Here is a 22,483-nt window from a genome sequence, read left to right on the forward strand (position 1 = left end):
GATTCTCAGAGTGGGCTGGCAGGCTGGCCAGCTGGGAGGATGCCCTGGTGATGGGCTGATCATCATCAGCCCAACCAGAAGCACATTCCAAAACATCCAACTGAAGGTAATGGGAGGGACCTGTGTCTTCTTAGCTCAGTCCTCCTTGTTGGCCGCACCCCCACCCCACCCCCACTCCCTGGTCCAGAGCTCTCATGGGGCTATTTCACATTTTTTTGGAGTTGTCAAGGTGCTTGTAATAGTGAACATGGTTTCCTCAAAATGTTTAAAAACCTAGTTAGGGCAGTCAAAATGCTACCTAAGATAGCCACGGAATAGCAAATTGTATCTTTTGCTTTGCAATATTTTGTGGTCAATCTACTCAATTTTTTTTTTTTAAGGATTTTATTTATTTATTTGTCAGAGAGCAAGCGAGAGCGAGCGAGAGCGAGCACAGGCAGACAGAATGGCAGGCAGAGTCAGAGGGAGAAGCAGGCTCCCTGTGGAGCAAGGAGCCCGATGTGGGACTCGATCCCAGGACGCTGGGATCATGACCTGAGCTGAAGGCAGCTGCTTAACCAACTGAGCCACCCAGGCGTCCCAATCTACTCAATTTTTTGTGCATTTCTAGTCTTCCTGGGATAAAGGACTCTGAAATTGGGTTGCTATTTTTCAGAGACAAGAACTACATTGGATATAGCTCCATATTTTTTGCATAGTTCTAGTCATGAGACAGTCCTAATTACTACATTTACCTTTTTGTGTAGGAATGTATCATAAAGGAACATTTAGAGTACACCAATGTCAGTTCTGCCAGATCAAATAAATCAGTCCAAGTGATTACAAGAGACTTTGGACTGCATTCAGATTATGGAAGGCGAGAATAGACTAGGGGTATGTACCATCATAGCAATGACAAATTTTCAACTTCTTTGCAAAAGCACAGTATTTCTTCAGGTTTAGACATGACTCACTAAAGCTACATTTTCAATGAAATATAGCTGGAAGGATTTAAAAGCTAGAAAATATAGTCATGTCAGTACAGATGATCCCCACTCCCCACAAAAATGCGTGACATCATTTTAAGATGTAGTCAGTCTGCTGTCACTAAGCTGTTGGGTTGGACAGACTGATACCTATCTATACACACCGAAGCAGCCAAAGCGTTATGTGGTTCTGGTTAAGATGCAAAGACCACCATTACACTTTAGAAAACAAACATTCATTTCTGAACAATCTCTTTTCACTACTGATTTTCTGCAGAATTTATTTTTCTAATAGCAAGAAAAAATAATCAGGTATCTATCATAAATGTCATGAAGAAACTATTTACGGTAGATATGCCCTTCCTACACTGTTTTTTTGGGAGGGGTTCTTATGTACTCCCTCACCTTTCCTAGGTAATTAATGTGAGTCTGATGTATACTAGTCTATTTGTGTTTTGTTCCCTATTTCTTTTCCAGGAACACTCAAACATTTTCAAAATATGTATTCTACAAGCACTGAGAGCTGATTAGTACCAGACATTATGCTAAGCTCTGGAATACTGTGGAAAACATCCTTGGAATTTTTATCCTGGAGAGGGGCAGTCCAAAAAAATGGGTATTTATCACACTTCTCTCCATCTTCCTTCTTTTACTTAATGATACATGGTAGAATTCCCTCCAAGGTGACTGGTAAAGATTTATCGGAAGAATTTCTTAGTGAGATTCCTAAATATACTCTAAAGATAGTTGCAAAGAGTTGAATTTGCAAAATTATTTTAAGATGACACAACCCATATCTCCATGGATCCAGACAGACATTGGCTCCTCCCATTAGCTTCCTCATCATGATGATATAAGGGCCCTTAGGCATGTAATCTCTGTCTGGTCCTTTGCTTGGTACCCTTTTCATGAGCCAAGTCTTAGCCTGGGCCCATCCCTCTGAGTATTCCTCTTTCTGGATCCAGGTCCCCCCTAAGTGGTTCCGGGGTTGGAATATGTTGCTTCCACAACTGTTCTATCATCTCAAGGATAACAACTGTAGTGCATGCTTACTGAGTATCTATAACTATTTTAGTAAGAGTGGAACCATTATGAGGACATAGGAGCCTTCACCCAAATTTCAAAGTCACATAGCATAGCCAAGGGCAGAAGTGGGAGCTCCTGATCTTAACCACTGCCATGATACCCTTCCGGTATCATGGTACCTTCTGGATCTGAAGACTGATAGTTGTGCAAAATTTTCCAATTCAACTATGGTTCATTGACAAGTTAATAACTTACAACCTGTATATGGGTCTGTTCTTTCCTTCTCTGTCAACCAAACTCTGTAGTAACATTTTATTGTAATTTTTATAAAGGCTTTTTTCCTTCCTAGGTCATCTTATTTTGTGGCTTCAGAATTTTTACTAAGTACTACATGTGTTTTATAAGAAATTTAGAAAATATACAGGGAAAAGCATACCTCCTTGAAAGTATCTCCTGTATTATCGAGTGCACGTGTGTATATACATAAATATGTATTTCTATAGAAGATTCTACACATATAGTTAGATAACTTGCTTTCATTTGTATTGTGAACACCCCCATGTCATTAAAAATTCTTTAAAAATGTGATTTTTAATGGCTACACAAACCCCATCAAATACATATACTATTATGTAATCTTTTTACTCATATTGGGCAATTAGTTGTTGCTAATTTTCAGATATTAGAAACATCACTGTGATTAATATCCGTGTGTTAACAGTAAATATTTCCTTAGACTGGATCCCTAGAATTAGAATTACTGAACCAAAGACACAACCATTTTTAAGGCCTTGATTACAGATCATTAAAGTGCTTTCCAAAATGGTTGTACCAATTTTACTCTTCACGAGTACTCCATGAAATTGCTAACACCACAACACGCATGCTGTTTTACCTTTGATTTAATAGTTGCCAGCATAATACAGATATATTCCCATTATTTTAATTTATATTTCTGTGATACTAGTGAGTTAAGAAAATTACTTCATGGGGTGCCTGGGTGGCTCAGTGAGTTAAAGCCTCTGCCTTCGGCTCAGGTCATGATCCCAGGATCCTGGGATTGAGCCCCACATCGGGCTCTCTGCTCAGCAAGCAGCCTGCTTCCTCCCTCTCTCTCTCTCTCTCTGCCTGCCTCTCTGCCTACTTGTGATCTCTGTCTGTCAAAATAAAATAAAATAAAATCTTAAAAAAAACAAAACAAAACAACCAACTTACTTGATGCTTAACATTAAAAAAAAAAAGAAAAGAAAATTACTTCATATGCATGTTGGTCCTTTATATTCCTTCTGTTGTCAAATACCCCCTTTCTCCTTACTCATTTGTAATTACTCTACATAGATTACATTCATTTTATTTACTCATCCAACAGGTGTGTGCTAAACTATTGTTGCCTATCTTGTCTTGTGCTAAGGATACAAATCCTTTTCTTTGCAGTCCAGAACACCTTTGGGAATTTCCTTACAAGACATTTTCTGTGTAAGTATATATCCTTAAGAAGATCGTATTACCAATGTTGACATTTTAAGCACAATTAAAATAATAGTCCAAGAAAGATAGAAATTTGTTCCCAGCTCAAACTGCAGATTTTTTATTTTTGGGGGGGTGTCTTTACAAATTCAATAAGCCAACAAACCATGACTTAAGTTACTCAATATAAGTGTACAGGTTGCGAAATATCATACATGTGGAAACAATGAAAAATGCCACCAAATTCCTAAATCAAACTCTGTACTGACAGGGTAATCTCCCTGTGGAGTGTCTACAACTTAGCTACTATTATCAAAAGTGAATCAGAACAGTAACAATGGCCAATAGTGGCAGTCACCAGAGTAACATATCTATCCATCCAAGGAGTATGTGTAGCTCCTGGACAAGAGGAAGTAGGAAAGCACAAGAGAATAACTGCAAATTCTAACTGATAACATGTAGTAATCCTTAATTTTTGGTTTGGAGTCTTAATTGAGTAAAGAAGATGCACTAGTTATTTTATAACATGGATTTCTTTCTTTCTTTCTTTTAGATTTTTAAAAAAATTATTTGATAGAGAGATAGAGAGCACAAATAGGTAAAGCGGCAGGCAGAGGCAGAGGGAGAAGCAGGCTCTCCAGTGAGCAGGGAGCCCAATGCGATCCCAAGAAGCTGGGATCATGACCTGAGCCGAAGGCAGCTGCTTAACTGACTGAGCCATCCAGGAGCCCCATAACATGAATTTCTTATTTGTGAGTCTTAAATTTGGTTACTCTCTGAAAAAAACACAACTTCAATTATCAAAAAGGATACCAGGGTGCAAGGGTGAATATATCTCATGAGATCCTGAATGTCTGAGAATATCTTGTTAATCCTTCACACATCAGACGATTTAGCTGGATGTAAAACTCTTATAGTACAAGCATTTTTCCTTCATCACTCTAAACACACTGCTCTATGCTCTCCTTATATCTACTGTTTCAGCAGAGCTAGATCTCAATCTGATTTTATCTTTTGCAGATAAATCACGTCTTTTCTCTGGATTCTTGTAGTTTTTTTCCTCCTATATCTTTGTAAATATAAAATTTTGTCAGTTACTCCTAGACAGGTCTCTTTTCCATAGTGATGCCTGGAATGTGATTACCCCTTCAAATCTGTATATTCACAGCTTTACTTTCTGCTTAGAAAAAACGTTTTAAAATTATATTAAAGTATTGCTTCTGTTCTAGCTACTATAAACTCTTGAGAACATTCACAATGCTTTGCTTATGTTGGATTTATTTTCTGTAAACTCCTTGTCTAGTAACATCTATCATATCCTTTTTGTTCTTTTCCTTCCTATTCCAAGATAACTTCTCAACTACTCTTGTGACTGCCAATGATTTACCTTTCTTCTATATCCATTCTTCTCTTTATTGGCTCCACTGCAGATTTTAATTGTCTAGTAAGCATCTCTGTAACCTAACTTCCTGGATATGGATCCCAGATTCCTTCCTAATTCACTGGTAAGTTTGGGCGAGTTAATCAACTTTCCTGAGTTTCAGTTTCCCTATAAGTAGGGGCAATAATAACAACTATCTGAATAATTCAGGGTTTTTGGTTAAAAGCAACAGAAAATGCCGTAGCTAATTTAGGATTAAAAACAATTTACAGAAAAAATTTGCCTATATCACTTAAGACTACATATTTTCCCATCAAGTCCACGAAGGTGGGAAAATGCACGGAATAAAGAAATTTGGATCAGATGTTCAGTGGCCAAAAAAATGGAGATTTTCAAAGCATTAACTCATGAAGCTGTGATAAAGAACACCAGAGATCCTCCAAGTAAAGCACCTAGCACAATGCCTGGCACATGATAAGTAATAATGTTAGCTATTAGTATATTTTATATATATTCTATATATATACTAATACACTAATATAGCATATATTAGTGTATTAGTAATTCCTAATAGATTTCTATTCCATAGAGTTCATTGATTCTTATATCCTATCCTTATGATAAAATCTTTTCCAAATTAATAATGTTTTCAATAGTAGGGGTGGTAGCAGTGATGATGGCAGGCAGAGAAGAAAACAGCAGTCTGGCTGTACTAAGAGGCAGCAAACCCAGTAAAACAATGGGGGGTAGGTCTTTGTGATCACAGAGGCAGGCCTGGTATAGATAACCCACTGGCTATTGTTCTTCATCCTGCTCTACTGGCTTTACAATAGGACAACTCTCCAACTCTGACAATAGGGTGAATGTCCCCATAGTTTTTAATGGGGAATCAAAGTAAGTTTTATCAAGGGCTCAGAAATTAAAAAAAATTCAACCAAATAAAATAGTTATACACCAGTAAAATAAGTTCTCCTTACTCTGTGGTGCAAATCAAATAAGCTACCTGTAACAGCATTCTGTTCAGTACACATAGTTATACAAATAGAAGTTTCCTATTCTTACCTACAGACCATCAAATCTTCTCATCAGCTTAAAATAATGCCAACAGTAGCAATTACTAAGATATATTTCTCTGCAAAACAATTTAATAAGAATCCACTTGTTCATTATACTTTGCTAACTGAGTAAGAGAAAAATCAAGACCCTGCTGTGAAGCGCTTACATTATATAAAGAAAACAATATTCACCTTATTAAGAAACAAATGAGAAAATGGGGGCAATGGGAAACTCCAGCCAGCTTCTCCCCTTACAAAAGTTATAGCTTTAAATCAAGAAACACATAAAGCAGCTAAGGTCATGAGTGAAAAAAAGGAGGTGCCAATTACTCTGAGCTTGGGCAAAGTAGGCTTACTCTTTATTTTTTTAATAAAAAATTTATAAAAATAATTGCAAAGGGGAGAACTGAGAGTTTACATCAACTTTATGATGGAAAGGAATTTTCTAAAGGAATAATAGAACGCAGAAATGCTCAATCTGAAGGAAATAGTAAGACTTAATTCTGCCAAAATAGCATTAATAGAAGGTCCTATGCAGTGACTAAGGACCTTCACCTTGATTTTAAGCTTTATTTAGGAGAACTTGCAAATCAGATATATTTCCATTACAGAGGATGATACCACATGATGAATACTTTTCTTGTGTCATGCTGCTCTATAGGAATTTTCATATGTAAAAGTCTCTAAATTAAAATATAAAGAGCCTATACATTGAAAAATGCCTTGAGCTCCAATTTTTAAAGGAAAATTAAATTTTTTCAAGAGCCAAGAGACTTCAATTCTAAGAAAACTATCTTTCAATTCATGACAGTCACATTCATATCTGAAATGTAATTTATATAGAGTTTAATTGCATAACATGCATTTATCTTCAAGTTTCAATAATGTGCTCTTTCAACATGCCTGCAGACTGTTTCTAATAATGCAACCCCTGAATTTTAAGGTCTGAGTATATAAAAACTCCTAAGACTCTATAAGCTAAGACAGAGACTTGTCTTCAAACTACTTGAAGAAAAAACAAAACAAAACAAAACTTAGGAATGTCTAAAATGAAATAACCATAACCTAAATTACTTTGCTGAAGTACAAGCAGATCCAATCACTTTGGAAACAATACATTCATAATATATAAACAGATACAGTAAGGCCATATGGACCCATTTCTGCAAAAGTAACAAAAATGGTAATTGAGAAATTGAGAGCACTTCCACATAAAGACAGGCTGTTTTGCTATAGCTATAAAGTAACTGCAGGGTTAGACCTGAGGGAAAAAGAATGTTTCTAAAATATTTTTCTCTTCAGAAATGATTCTAAAAAGAAAAATGATTACACAGTGCAGGGAATTTGGTGCTGAACGATCCTGTCACCCGTTTAATCTCACTGACTCAGCAGTCAGTCATTTCCACTTTAATAGGATAAAGTTTGCATGTACAGGGGAAAAATTATATCATATATTCATAATTTAACACTGACCAGGAATGGTTATTCAACTGAAAAGGAAATTATCATTTTAAACATGCCAAGTGAGGCTTAAAGTGTTAATAAAGGACAAAAACTCTATTACTTTCAAATGTAAACAAAAGGTAATGCTAATTCAACAGCAAAAATTGAAGTTAAAAATGCCTAAGTTAGCAAATTTATATAAAACTGATAGGATACAATACATATCTATAGCCTGCTTAATAAAAAATGGGGCAAAAGTACACATTCTTGGATTTTGTAGTTCCATTAATGAATATTCACACTGTGCCAATTACTTCACATAAAAGTATAAAATATGGTTTGTCCCTCTGCATTCTTCTGAGGGTGGAAACTGCACATAAGAGATCATCTTTGTAGGCCTCCTTACCATCTCTCTCCTCCTTTTCCAGGATAGAGTGCTATGATCACAGTAGGCTTTTAATCGATATTTTTTATTTAGATAGAAGCAAGCACTAAAGCTAACTACAGCAGAACTATAAACATTTTTACATTCTCACTTCATTAGCCCAATAAATATTTTGGGGCACCTACTATGTATTTCATGTCTGCACATGTGATCTAGCTATGCGTGAAAAGCGAGATAGAGTCTGTTCAAATTTCTGGAATTGAAGAGCTCTTCAAAACAAAACAAATAAACAAAACCTAGAGTCTGAATAAACATAAAAAGATGTCTCCAACTGGATCAAATAGAAAAAATACACAAATATTCGGGATATACCTCTGGGACCTCTAATACTGGGCAACTTTGCTAACAGGTCCAGCTGATCATTTATAGGGCTATCACAAAACGTATATACTTGTTGCTAACCTGGCAGTCTCATTTTTTTATGTTGCTGAGGACAAGTTTTTTGCATACACTCACATACTAAATAAACCTGAAGGCCATACTCTGTTGTATTCCTTAACCACAGAGATACCTGAAATGGAAGATACCCTACACCATGAACACACAGAAGAGAAACCTTACGTTCTGACCACAGTACACACAACTGAAGAGGGCTGATCGGAAAACCAACTAGGAGGGCGCAGAATTTTTGAATCCAGACCAAACAGTGTCACAAGAGCTCTGCCACTTGACCTCATGCTGAACCACATCTCCATAAATTAAGGAGGTAAAGCTGTAAAATTTGATAATCCCACAGAAATCACTAAGAAAAGATCTTACCTTGTGTTTGATGATGTAGTTCAGGCACGGAAGACTTCATCATACATAATTACAATTGCCAGGATAAGTCAGTTACCAGTGGGAAAAATGACTAAGCTACTAATAGGAAAAATGTGAAGTTTTAGGCATTGTACTTACACTGCTTTTAGCTAAGCAAAAAACTATGTTTGTTTACAGTTAAAATTAAAATTCCATCTTCTGCATGTGGTTGAGGTGTGTCAGAGAATGATTTCATTGTAAATAAACTTGGGGGCCAAATAAAAGGAAGCTGCTAAGGCAGGTGCACAACAGTTGAGTTGTTTCAGTTTCGGAGGAATAAAGTAAATAATTGTACTGGAATTTGTTCAGTTCTGGGCATTCTGCCATACAGGAAGGGTGTGTAATTACTGAAGCTAACATATCCATGTAAAAATGAAGTAATATCAATAGGGCACAGTTGGCTCCAAAGTTCCTTACTCTATCTTCAAAAATTAAGGATCTTTAATGACTCTCATTTCACTCTTTGATATTAAGGTTTCACTTAAGTTAATATGGCCACACTGAAGGTAGAATTGAAATTTTCACTGAAGTCAGAAAATATTGTTTTGAGGCTTCTCTCTAAGAGCCTCACAATTAAAGTACACTGCAATTTTCACTCATCAAAGATAACAAAAGAAGTATATACAGTACATAATTTAGGACTTCACCAGAGTAATAGACTACACATAAAATGAGCATGTTTCACCAAATCTATTCTGTGCTTATGATTTCATGCTATCTGGATTGGCCTCAGCCTTAAATGTGGTTTCCAAACGTCTTAAATTGGAAGCCAAAAATAAAAGAGTGCAGTTTGTGAGGGAAGAGCAGAATGGAAGTTAAAGGGCCTGAGTATGGCCAAGTTCAAATAAAGATCTTCAATTATGCAAGTAATTTAACAACAGAAAATAAGAGTGTAATAAAAATTATGTGTGATTCTATAGAATGCAAATCAACTTGTATCCTATATGGAGTCAAGAAATATGCTTGTTAACCCTATGATTGGCCATATGGTCTTTTAAAGAGTTACTATAATCCAGATCACATCCTATCAGTTATAAAAACTACAATATACTGTTCCAACTGATAGTAATAGCCCTTGGCTCACTGTTTCCTTTATGCCTGTGAAGGTAGGACACTGACACACCTATGTGGCAGGGGGTGGTGGCAAAGCTCTGGATGAAGAGCCAGTGTGTCATCAAATTCCAATTCTTCTATATCCAAATACTTACCAACCACTTCAAGGAGAAATCAATCATTTAAACCTAAGGTTTTCACAGGAGGAGGCGGGGCCCTTTTGAGAGAGTACCACATCTGGCATATTTCTTTATTGTACTAGGTGTAAGATAATAAGTTAGGCACAGGCCATTCTTAAATTTGCCAGATATTTGAAAACTACCAGGATACAAAAAAATTCTTTATTTCCAGTATCTGTATTCATCATGGACTCCTGGATCCTTATTAAGCAGTTGAGCTGAACAGGAGAAACTGTCCAATGCTGATCCTGATTACAGCCAACTGGTGGTTTCCGTTTAACTGGAACTTCATGTAATTCTGGATTTGAGTTCAAGGATCACATTATTTTGTTATTCTCATAGGATGATTTTCACTTCTCTTAAAGCATGATTTCTTCAGGGGTTAGTTCTATCACTTGGTATACATGATGCTGGTTGATATTTTGTGACATTACCAAGATAAACCACATCCTCTTTTCCATTCACTTAATTTTCAGTTAAGTTGGATAGATGGGAAGAGAAATTCATAACACCTATGTCACTTTTTGACCACTAATAGGAAATAAAATTTTAGTTTGCTCCATGCAGAGATCAGATTTAATTCCTACATCAATATGGATACATTCAATTCAAATTGTGTAAAGGATAAAATTAAACCACTGAATAGCCACATTTCTCAGTGCTGTCTTTGTGAGATTCTCATGTTCAGTAATGCTCTATGAATGTGGCTACAGGTCCCATTATCTTCACAAAATAGTTAATTGCTGACAAAGTAATCTGAGAGCCAGTATTATTCACCCACTCCCTTCCTAAGCAATCATTTCTTGCAAATCTAGTATCATTAAAGGCAATGGGGGGGAGCCTGTAAAATGTGTGTGAAATAATGTATAAAACATGGCTCTGTTGTTAGGGAGCTGATTATATTAGGCAAGGGAGCATACAGTAAGAGTCAAAGCAGTGGTGTAAACTGCTAAAGAGGAGAGGGATCTGACTTCAGCTGGGGTGCAAATGGCGTCCCCAAAAAGACAGCACTTGAACAGAAGCAGGCTACTTCTTTCTTTCTGCCAAAGAGCAAGGATGTTTTCTATGACTGCACAGGTATGCATCTAAGTGACTGACATCAATGTAAAATGTTATCACATTACAAAAGGGAGAGAATGTGAATCTCAACATTTTGCAGCTTTTGTCTTTGGGATCCTAGGGAAAGTATGGCCCAGCAGAGGAAGATTTAATTGTGGTTTTACACCCCAAATCCAATTTCAGATTTTAACAGACTAATTCTTTGTTAACAAGACTGCTTTGGTTGCTTGCTAACCCTTCCCTACTGCTTACTGTGAATGGCCCAGGGGGAGTACACGTGAGGTATTTTTAGTGGCTTGGATATACTTTTACTCAAGAAGAACCCAGACTTCCTATCTCAAAATTCAGGAGTGTGTTAAAAAATAATACTCTCCAGGGTGCTTGGCTGGCTCAGTCTTTCAGTATCTGCCTTTGGCTCAGGTCATGATACCAGGGTCTTGAGATTGAGCCTGCATCAGGGTCCCTGCTTGGCGGGAAGGGAAGCCTGCTTCTCCCTCTCCCACTCCCACTACCCGTTTGTGTTCCCTCTCTCCCTCTGTCTCTGTCAAATAAATCAATAAAATCTTTAAAATAAAATAAAATAATATAAAACACCTTCCAATTTTTTAACCAAGTGCCCTAACATTATGTTTGAGTTGCACAAAATCAGCATGTTGGTAAAATTTATTTTTACACGCTCTATTTCTTATAATACATATATAAGGCTATTCTAACTTGTGAGCTCAGCATGGTGAAGTTTTCAAAGTTTAATGCCATATAGAAATAAAATACTGTCATAGCATAAATATAGCTCAAGATACACAAAGTTGTTTTATCTTCATATCATTGTCCAAAGAAGGCTCACTGGTTGTATGTGTGTGTATATGCATCTATATGTATATGTTATCTATGTATATGCATCTATATGCATATACACATACTTAAAAATAGAACCACCAGTTCCTCCTAAGAGGTGCCTTTTCTTCTTAGGTAGAAATGCCAATTTAAATAGTAATACTTACTAAGTGCTGGACACCACTGTAAGGATTTTACAATGGTTAATTTAATGTTCTCAATAACTATCATTGTCACCAATTTTTAGAGGAAAAACTGAGGCAGAGAAGTTAAGAAATCTTCCCAAGATGACACAGAAAGCAGTGGGTACAGGGCAGGAACCCAGGCTATCTACTCAATTGCTCTGAAAGGGTCTCTTCCTTCTGTACCCAATGAAACATTCTTCCTGACAGATGGCTGCCACTCAAGGTCTTTTTTTTTAATCTCAGAGCAGCTCATGTTTTCACTCCATGGCTGTGAACATTGCATTGTAGTGAGATTAAAAAAAAAAAAAAAAAAAAAGTAATACATCCTATCCAAGAATATTATTCTTTTGATATTAAATATTATCAAGGACATTAACTATTTCATTTGGGCCTAACACAATTAAGAATGTCACATCCTGACTATTTTCAAATCAAATATATAAGGTGCATAATAACTAGCTTTTTAATGACTAACTGTTCTGTACTCTGTCTCACTGGGCAGATCATAGGGACTGACATTTGAGAAAAGTCGTAAGAAGTTTCTACCCCAACTATAAAGAAATCAGAGGATCTTGCCTGGAAGCTTGAGTTGGTTATTTAAAATCAGATGAATATCCTGGAACAAGAGATGGATATGGTCTTGGGTTGAATGAAATGCTGAGCACTGAGCACTGATAAACAATTTTAAAAGAAATTAAGCATGAAAATTGCAAACATATATTAGTGGATTCATATTCTTAGAACAGGAATAGAAGAGTATAGCCTCCCACTAACTAAATAATCTGAGATATATATGGTAATTCTTCTTATAAAGAGCAAATACTTGTATTCTTTTGGCTATATGCAGAAACAGGGACACTTCAAGCTATCTCCCACAAAATAAATTCATTCAGAACACTATTTATCACCAAAAGATAGAATGCTGATGTCATCTGAGGCTGCCAAGGAATTCCAGTGCCAAAATCATGATAGGTTTCCAATTTTCTGCAACATGCAGGGTATCATCCAGTCTCAAGGTACAAATGCAAAGTTCCTGTAGCTATATTTACTGAACACAGTTTCTAGCTTTAAGTCAGTTCTGGGCATTTTGATAAATTTACCATTATGTTTCACCAAAATGGGGAATACACTCACAGCTCAAAATAAATCAGAGTCTTCTCATTTTACAGCTCCTTGGGTCAAATCTCAACAGCTATGAAGTGCAATAAGCAAAGAGTCCTTTTTTTCTCCATAAAGGTGAGAGAAGCTTGATAATCTATCGTTTAGTGGAAAATGGAAACAGTACTGACTACAATTTTTTTATGTCTTCTCAAATTCTTAGTTTGTGGAATGTTTTGAAAACTTCAAATTTCAGTGGGGGAATGGAAAGTAATTTAATATCTTGCCACTCGAATAAGCTATGAAATAACTTTTCTTGAAAACACAGTTCTAATGTCAAATATTCTGGAGTATTCTTTCACCCGACATAACTAGTTGTAAGTTACAGCAAAGAATAAAATAATGAGGTATTAAATATTCCTTTACTCTGTCCTCATTAGTCATCTGAATTGCTGATACTGATTTTTGAAAGAACATTCCATCAAATATACACCTAAGTTTATAACTCTTGAGAAGAGGTTTAATCATAAGGCTTAAAAAACTATAATATTAAATTATTTCCAACAGAAAAACCCTCAGAGAAGGCAAATACATCTGTTTTGTTTTGTTTTTGAGGGAGGGAGTAGAGGAAAAAAAAAAAAAACTATCCCTGGAGCTTTAAACTTACATTTACCTTATTAAGCTTCTAAATCTGAAGAAATTCAGGAAATTCAATTTCTCTAAGCACAATAATTTAGAAAGCTACTTGTATTTGAAGGATAAATAGCATTAAGTACCTTAAAATAAAAAGTCAACATAAACATGACATTGAAGCAAACTGGCACAGTTTGACAAGTTTTAGAACACTAGCTCACAAAATGAATATACTTTGATTCAGACAAACACAACAAATATAGCCTTTATCCAAAAATCACAAAGACAGCCTATATAATACCTATATTAAAATGTTAAACTGTTCAACAAATCTAAAGATATTACAGGCCTCAAGTTGCCAGAGTCCTGAGAGAGGAGTCAGCAGTGTAAAATATGCTTCACAAGGCTTGGCGTGCATGCACACACTCTGCAATGTGGGAGAGACAGAGACACCAAGCACCATCGATATTGTCCTTACTTGCAGACGCACAAGTATCCTGCATGTTCCGATTCTGACTGGCACCTGGAGCGGCTCTACGTGCCAGTCATCCCAATGTACTCAGGGATGTAAACACCTTATAATTAAAAAACGTGAAGGCATCAAGGACGTTAGACAAGTTTAAAACACATCCAAAGATTAATTTTTAAAGGCATTGAAGAAATAATTGATTGCAAATTCCAGTAAGAGGCTATACCTGCTCCTTCACGGAAGCTAGAATAGTGGTGGCTGTGGTCTCGGGTTCCATGCCTGGGCCAGTGGAGGCAGCTTCCTGGCGGGTCTGTGGTTGCCCTTCCTCCACCAGTGAAGCCTGCTCAGGAGCGGGCATTCCTCCTGCAAACGAGCAGACAAAGAGTTAACACTTGTTCATGCTCTCCTGTGGAAGACCAGGCAGGGACTGAGGATTTGCACATGGTTCCTAGGATATACTATGGACTTCTATGTACAAAGATCACAATTCCTTACAGCTATTTGATTTTTAAAAGCAACATTTAGGGCCAAAAGTATAGATAGTACGACTGAATAGTAAAATAATAATAGTAGTAGTAGCAGTAATAATACATACTAAGAAAATGTATAAACAACATCATAGCAAAAAAAAAAATGACTAAAGTGTTGGGGAAGAGGGCTCTTAGTTAAAAATGTACTAAGGACAATAAAACTGTTAGAAGCTTGCTAATCACTGATTTTTCTAATCAGATAACCAATGAGTAAATATGATTATATCATAAAACAAATAATAAATCCTCTAGATTGCTACAGGGGCCAGTTTGTAAAGTTCCGATACCAGAAGACATCTACAAATACACAAATGCTTTACCAGTTACAGAAGAGGATTATGCAATTAAAAAAAAAAAGGTTTTAAACTTGGGCTAGAAAATAAACAAAAGTCTCCTGTATTTAATAACTAGAACAAGAATATCTTTGGTGGACTATTATAGCTAATGTGGTTTCCTTAGAAGAATCTGATTATCAGGGATGCCTGGGTGGCTCAGAGGGTTAAGCCTCTTTCTTCAGCTCAGGTCATGAATCTCAGGGTCCTGAGATGGAGCCCCCAGAGTGATGGGCTCTCTGGCTTCTCCCTCTCTCTGCCTGCCTCTCTGCCTACTTGTGATCTCTGTCAAATAAATAAATAAATAAACTCTTAAAAAAAAAAAAAAAGGAATCTGATTACCCAAAACTGACAATGGCAATGGAGATGGTATTTAAGGAGGCTCTATTTTTCAGACCCACAGATTATGAAAGGATGAGTTCTAAAGCGATGGAGTGCCTCAACACACCAAGAGTGATGTGCTTGTCAGACCACTGACCTGCTAAGGATTTTTCATGAATGCAGAACTGGAGAAAGATTCCCACCTAAAATGCTGTGAAAATTTTAATAACTTGTTTGCACAGCAGACTATTTCCTTGAGAGCACAGCCCATCACACCATGAGTCTAGTCTACTGCCTGGCATATGTAATAGGTATTTAATACATGTTTGTTGAATAAATTAATACATAAATGAAGAGCTGACCATCTTTTCCATGTCTCATTGGAGTCATCAGGCAAATCTCACCAAGTATGTGATACTCATGAGATCTTATTTGTTCAATGTGTTAGTCTGTAAACTCATATATGAATATGTAAGACCATAAATACTATTCTCAACATTCTTCATAGTTTTCTCATAAAAAGTTACTCTATTGTTATATTTCTATTTTTTTATCAACTTCCACAATGTTCAATTCCATAGTATGATCTGGGGATTTTTCCCCCATTCCCTCAAATTTCAGTATCAGTTTGCTTTTTCTAAAATCATCATCTGTAAGAGAAGGGAATATATACACATACCACCTGACCTCTCTCCATCTCTCATCCTCAGTCTTCTGACTTACACATTAGTGAAGGTGGGTTTGGGTTCCAGGCTTCTAATAGTAGTGGCTTTATTCTTGCCATATTAATAGGCATAAATGGGCAGTGAATGTGATGAGTTTGTGCATCTTCCCTAATGCCAGCTTCATGAAGAGTCCATATGCCTACTCTAGCAGGTGAATTCTGTCTTTCATTTCTATGGTGCCCAAGCTTAGGTAGAGCCTTACCTTCAAAAAGAAGGATCTCCTTAAGTGTGAGTAGAGGAGGAACTTCATTCAGTCTTGGGATAACTGGGGCTAGGATCAAAACCCAAGTGCCCTTGGACAAGTTGCCATTGTTGAGTCCCACTTTCATCCTTAAAAAAGGATTTACTAATTCTTCCTACAGCAGAATGGAAGCATTTTATGGGAATCTTTATTTTTTAGTATATATGGTAGGCCTGAGATATAAAATATACTTACAATATCATCAATTGAATAAAATAGCCCATTTCTGTATTTACTGGGTACTCAACAGAAACAAGATATGAAGTCTATAAAGAAAAAATTGCTACACATAAAGATCTTAGACTAACATTTAAGGCAAGTAAAGATATGAAAGTAGTCTATGCCACTAAAAAACTACACACCTTAAAATAAGCAGATGGTTTCAAAGAACAAAAATGTTACTATGCAACAGTGAAACAAATAATGCCAAGAATCAAAATTTTTAAATGTCAAGAGTATAATGCCACGAAATACCAATGTGTAAGGAAAAGAGAAACAAATTCAGTGAACAAAGAAAATCTGAGAAAAGGAGAAAACAGAAGCATCACTGGGGAAGTAATTATTAATTATTTACATAAACAGGAAGAACCTTACTGAAACATATAATTATATTATTCTAATTATATGACTATAAGTATACCACACTTATTTCACCATATTTACCCTGATGATTCTGACTGTCCAGGACCAATATCAGAAGAGCATTTTCCAAATACCACTCTGCCCACATGTGCAGGGGAGAGAGGGTTCAGGCAGAAGACAGGGTCACTGACCATTGTAGTGCTTCATCACCCAGCTGAGGCAGCAAAATATGATTAGATCAAGGCTAAGTATAGCAAGATGGAAGCGATGGAGTAACACGACCAAAGTTGATGGCTAGAGGCTGTGAAGCACTTAGGAATTTGTAAAAGAAACCAGTACCAGGTAGGAGAGGGGTTTTTCATAGGCAGGGATAATATTTTTTATTCTCCAATTTCTCCAAGACAGAAAGGTGTTGCAGGCACTCGCTAACGCTGCTGGGCTGAAGAATGACCATGGTACCTATGCGTACCTAAGAGATACTTCACTGCCCCTCGTTTCCCCAACAGTCCCCAAATAACAGAACCCAACACTGGGCAGAGGAGGGATGCCACAGGACTAACAAGTTCTAATTGTAATAAGGTCTTCTATCCAGTTCCCTGTAGTTCTCACAACAATTTAAGGAGTTACAGGAATCGAGCTATGATTAGAATCACAGAGTGAGATTATTACTTCTCCCCATTAGCAAAGGAAAAAAAATAATAACATCAAAAGAACTTTTGGTGTTCTTTGCTTCTACAGCAAAGGGACTGTGAGAAATAGGGCCTTGTGCTTCCTTCCATGACTTCAAGTTGCCTGATCTGGACAAACACATTCTAGGGACTGAGAAAACTGAAGCATTCTGGGGGCTCTCTGGAGAATCACAGGGAATGGCACAGGTGCCAGAAAACTGGCAGCAGGAAAATGCCACTGCTGTTTTTGAAGAAAAGAAAGTAGACTCTCTTTACATCATAAACTAGAGAGCTAGACATGGATCTTAGGTGAGATTCTTATAAGGATTTTATCCAAGAGATGATCTGTGAGAACCAGAAAGGGGTACACCAAAGAAAAGTCATGTTACGCTGTTCTAATTTCTGTCTCTGGCAGTGTAACCATGGAAATGTAGTGTGTCTAGACTCCAGTGAGGCATGTATATTAGAAGTCCCCCAATGATATTATAATCAGCAGAGAACTGGGGCTGGCACAGGGCAACTGCTGACTCTCACAGTCTTTTAATGGCTGAAGGAAACATACTATCCTATAAAGGTTTCTAATGTAATGCTGGAGAACTTTGATCTTAACTCAATCCTAACCAAAAAGTTTAGCTATAGTGTAAATGATACACAGGCATACTCAAATTCTTCAATGACTATGAATACTGAATTAATTCATATAATAAAATAAAAATATAGAAAACATTGCTCTCTAGCAGTAATGAACTGCCTCTATGTGATTAAAAACAAGAGGAATAAATCTGGGGTCTTATACTGAAGTTAGCTTAGCAGCACACCAGGGAAAAGATTTAGGCACTTCGGGTTTGAGAGCAGAAAGAGTGAACCATGCATGAGACAAAGGTGCTCCAAAGACAAGGTGATTTTATACTGTATTGACATCAGTATTTAAGATGACAGGAAGAGAGGGACATATGAGTGTACACATCTCCTTCAGGATCCTTGGGACATGTTCAGATACAGTTACAGATGGCACATCTGTAAAAACAGACACAAATGTATCCATTCAGAAGAGGATGAGTAGGATGGTGAAGGTATTCAGTCATTCCTACCAGTCATAGGAATAGGGACAAAATGAATTATAACTCCTGCTCCTTAGGAGCTCAGACCTTAACAGTGTCGGGGGAGGGGGGCACACAGGAAGGGCAGTTAATGGAACAAGAAGAGTAAGCCTGATCTCAAGAAGAGGACTGTACAGAGAAGCAGATGTCTAAAAACCTCTGAAGGACTGACTGCCACTGACAAACGAGGTTAGACATTTTAGGCTATGATCCTAAGAGTTAGATTAAAACCTAATGGTTTTGTAACAAAACTTGTATTTGCCTTTATTACTGTCTTTATACTTTCAATCAAATTTGGCCAATGGTTGTATTATTTTTAATCAAAATAAAAGGTTGAGCCATGAGAGGAAGCTCAACAAATTCTTTCCTTTTGAAGCAAACATTCATTCAAGTGTCTGAGGCAGACACTAAGATAAGACAACTTCTATTTCGAGCGTACCATGCTTAGCAAAAGAAGTCAAGCAGAGAAAGACAACTATCATACGATACACTGATATGAGGAAGTGGGGGTGCAACATGGGGGCTTAAGTGGGTAGGAGAAGAATCAATGAAACAAGATGGGATTGGGAGGGAGACAAACCATAAGTGACTCTTAAACTCACAAAACAAACTGAGGGTTGCTGAGGGGAGGGGGGTTGGGGAAGGGGGGTGGGGTTATGGACATTGGGGAGGGTATGTGCTTTGGTGAGTGCTGTCAAGTGTGCAAACCTGGTGATTCACAGACCTGTACCCCTGGGGATAAAAATATATGTTTATAAAAAATAAAAAATTAAAAAAAAAAAAGACAACTTCTACATTCCGAATTGATGTGAGTATTACTCAGTTTTCAGAATGTTGTCTATCATATCACAGCTATCTGTTAAAAGGAACCTGGAGGGCAGGAAGCTGTACTTTTCCTGAAGGCATGATGGACACTGGAAATCTTCATGCTGTTTCTGTTTGGTTGTACAAAGCTGAGATGAGTTTGTGACCAACTCTCACAAGTGTCTTCTTACTTTATCCCAGGCTTTACTTACTAAATTTCCCCTCACCCAGGTCTATTTTTATCATTTTGTTGAACCGCATTCTTTTATACCTTGTAAAAACACTTTTTGTAAGGCAGAATATGTACTTTCACTATAATCTTTATTGAAGACAAAGAAGCTTTTATGTGCAACTATTAGTATACAAATACATGTGTGTATCTCAATCTTATAGTGAACTATCACTGACTAATGGGAAATTTTCTGCCCAAGGTTGCAGGTTAGATACATTCAAGAGTGAGTACTGAATCTTGATGTGGATGTAATAAATGTAGGGTATGGATGTAACATATAGCTATTCATGTAATATATCTGGGCAAAACCTATGACTCAATATCTATAATCACTTTTACCACAGATGATACTAATTCACAAAATTATCTCTGAGCTAAATCTTTATGGGATAGAAGATCAACTACAGACTGTATTGTCCTCTATTTACTCATTTCTACTCTCCTTACTGATAATTTTTGGCAAAAGTATACTAAGTATACTTTGCTTCATCTTATCCAGTGATATAAACTGGTGTCTATATATTTTTCTCTCCTCTCTTGCATTAGTATTTTGGACTATAACATATCTCATGATTTCATTTTGAACCTCAGAAAATGCTATGATGGATGATGACAACCATTTCAAAACTGACAGGACAAAATTATGAAGCCTAAGAACACGTTAAGAAAAATAACAGAACAGAAAATAAGCATGATTATTTAAATTTTATTCAAACTAAAATAGAGGATAATAAAGATTTTGGAATAAGCATTCAGTGAACAAAACACTGTAACAGTAAAAACAGAAAAAAATCACTGAGTATCCTATGTAGTAAAGACAAGTTTCTTTGCTTTACTTATAATGAAAGTGCAACTACAGAAGAATGAGGTACTGGGAAATCAGGAATATGCCTCAGAAGTTAAACACCTTCAGGACCATATGGAATCTATTCTAGGATTCTAAAAGGAGTACTAGATGAACTTTTCACAGTTAGGGTTTTAAAATATCCTAGAAGTAAGAAGCATTTCTAAAATCTGCAACTCTTTAGGAAGCTTACAGATAGTTACATACTAAACTTCTAATCAGACAGTTCAACCAAAAAATTGAAACTTCTTGGCAAGAATTTGTTTAGAAGGGAGTTATATGCCAAACAGCACAGTAATTCCAGAAAATAAACTATATATAGCAGTTAAGTGTTTTGGCTTATAGATTTTACAATCAAAAGATCAGTGCAAGATAACCCGATATTTTTAAAAAGGCAAAAGGTGTAAACAGACCTTTCAGAGGAGAGGAAATCTAGGTGGCCAAAAATGAGGTGCTCAAACTCATTAGTAACTAGAAAAATGCAAATTCATAATACAATGAGATATCAATAAACAAACCCCAGAATGACAAAACGTTAATCAATATCAAACTCTGGTGAAGATGCAGCAGGCTGCTGACTGGCGGGGAAAGGAGCCAACACTTTGGAATACATTTTGGGATCTACAGAGTCAAGCTGCTGATACATAGATTCCATAGCCCAGTAATTCCATTCCTGATATACAGAGATATTCTTCACACAAATACAGAACAGCCAAATTCTGAATTGCAAACACCCAAATGACAATAGTGAAATGGGTAAATACAATGTGGTATAGTCATGCACTGTGTTTCATCTACAACAAGTGAACAACAGTACAACAGCACTATACAACAAGAATGACTCTCACGAGCATACTGTTGAATAAAAGAAGCCACAAAAGAATACAAACAGTAAAATTCCATTTAAGTAAAGTTTAAAAAAGTAGGCAAGATAAATCTGTTTATTTTTTTAAAAAGATCTTATTTATTTATTTGACAGAGAGAGATCACAGTAGGCAGAGAGGCAAGAAGAGAAAGAGGGGCAAGCAGCCTCTCTGCTGAGCAGAGAGCCCGATTTGGGGCTCCATCCCAGGACCCTGAAACCATGACCTGAGCTGAAGGCAGGGGCTTAACCTACTGAGGCACCCAGGCGCCCCATGATAAATCTGTTTATTAAGGATGAATTTGTAGGGCAGCAAACTCTTTGACCACAGCTACAGCAACTTCTTCCTAGGAACATCACCAAAGGCAATGGAAGCAAGGGCAAAAATGAACTATTGGGACTTCATCAAGATCAAAAGCTTTTGCACAGCAAAGGGAACAGTCAACAAAACCAAAAGACAACAGACAGAATGGGAAAAGATATTCACAAATGACACATGAGATAAAGGGCTAGTATCCAAAATCTACAAAGAACTTATCTAACTCAACACCCAAAGAACAAATAATCTAATCAAAAAATGGGCAGAAGACATGAACAGATTTTTTCTGCAAAGAAGACATCCACAAGGCCAACAGATACATGTAAAAGTGCTCCACATCACTTAGCATCAGGGAAATAAAAATCAAAACCACAACGAGATATCACCTCACACCAGTCAGAATGGCTAAAATTAACAAGTCAGGAAACAACAGATGTTGGCGAGGATGTGGAGAAAGGGGAACCCTCCTACACTGTTGGTGGGAATGCAAGCTGGTGCAGCCACTCTGGAAAACAGTATGGAGGTTCCTCAAAATGTTGGAAATAGAGCTACCCTATGACCCAGCAACAGCACTACTCTACATTTACCCTAAAGATAGGAATGTAGTGATCCAAAGGGGGCACGTGCACTCGAATGTTTATAGCAGCAATGTCCATTATAGCCAAACTATGGAAAGAACCTAGATGTCCATCAACACATGAATGGATAAAGAAGAGGTGGTATATATACACAACGGAATACTAAGCAGCCATCAAAAGAAATGAAATCTTGTCATTTGCAACAAGGTGGATGGAACTAGAGAGTATTATGCTGAGCGAAATAAGTCAATCAGA

At 36.8% G+C, this 22,483-nt stretch overlaps 1 protein-coding gene across 24 annotated transcripts in view; it reads right to left on the reverse strand.

Annotated features, from left to right (window-relative positions):
- Positions 1-22,483, reverse strand: part of PKP4 (plakophilin 4) — a 245,733-nt gene that overhangs the window by 152,886 nt on the left and 70,364 nt on the right. For 21 of the 24 annotated variants that reach the window (XM_082691357.1, XM_082691363.1, XM_082691355.1 and 18 more), the window contains exon 2: positions 14,317-14,453. In XM_082691357.1, coding sequence (XP_082547483.1) covers positions 14,317-14,448 — 132 coding nt within the window. In that variant the 5' untranslated portion in view covers positions 14,449-14,453. Of the gene's footprint in view, positions 1-14,099; positions 14,197-14,316; positions 14,454-22,483 lie in introns of those variants that run through there. The other 3 variants (XM_082691367.1, XM_082691369.1, XM_082691368.1) reach the window with 3 other exon arrangements.

This window comes from Mustela nivalis (assembly GCF_964662115.1).
Source record: "Mustela nivalis genome assembly, chromosome: 11".
NCBI lineage: Eukaryota > Metazoa > Chordata > Mammalia > Carnivora > Mustelidae > Mustela > Mustela nivalis.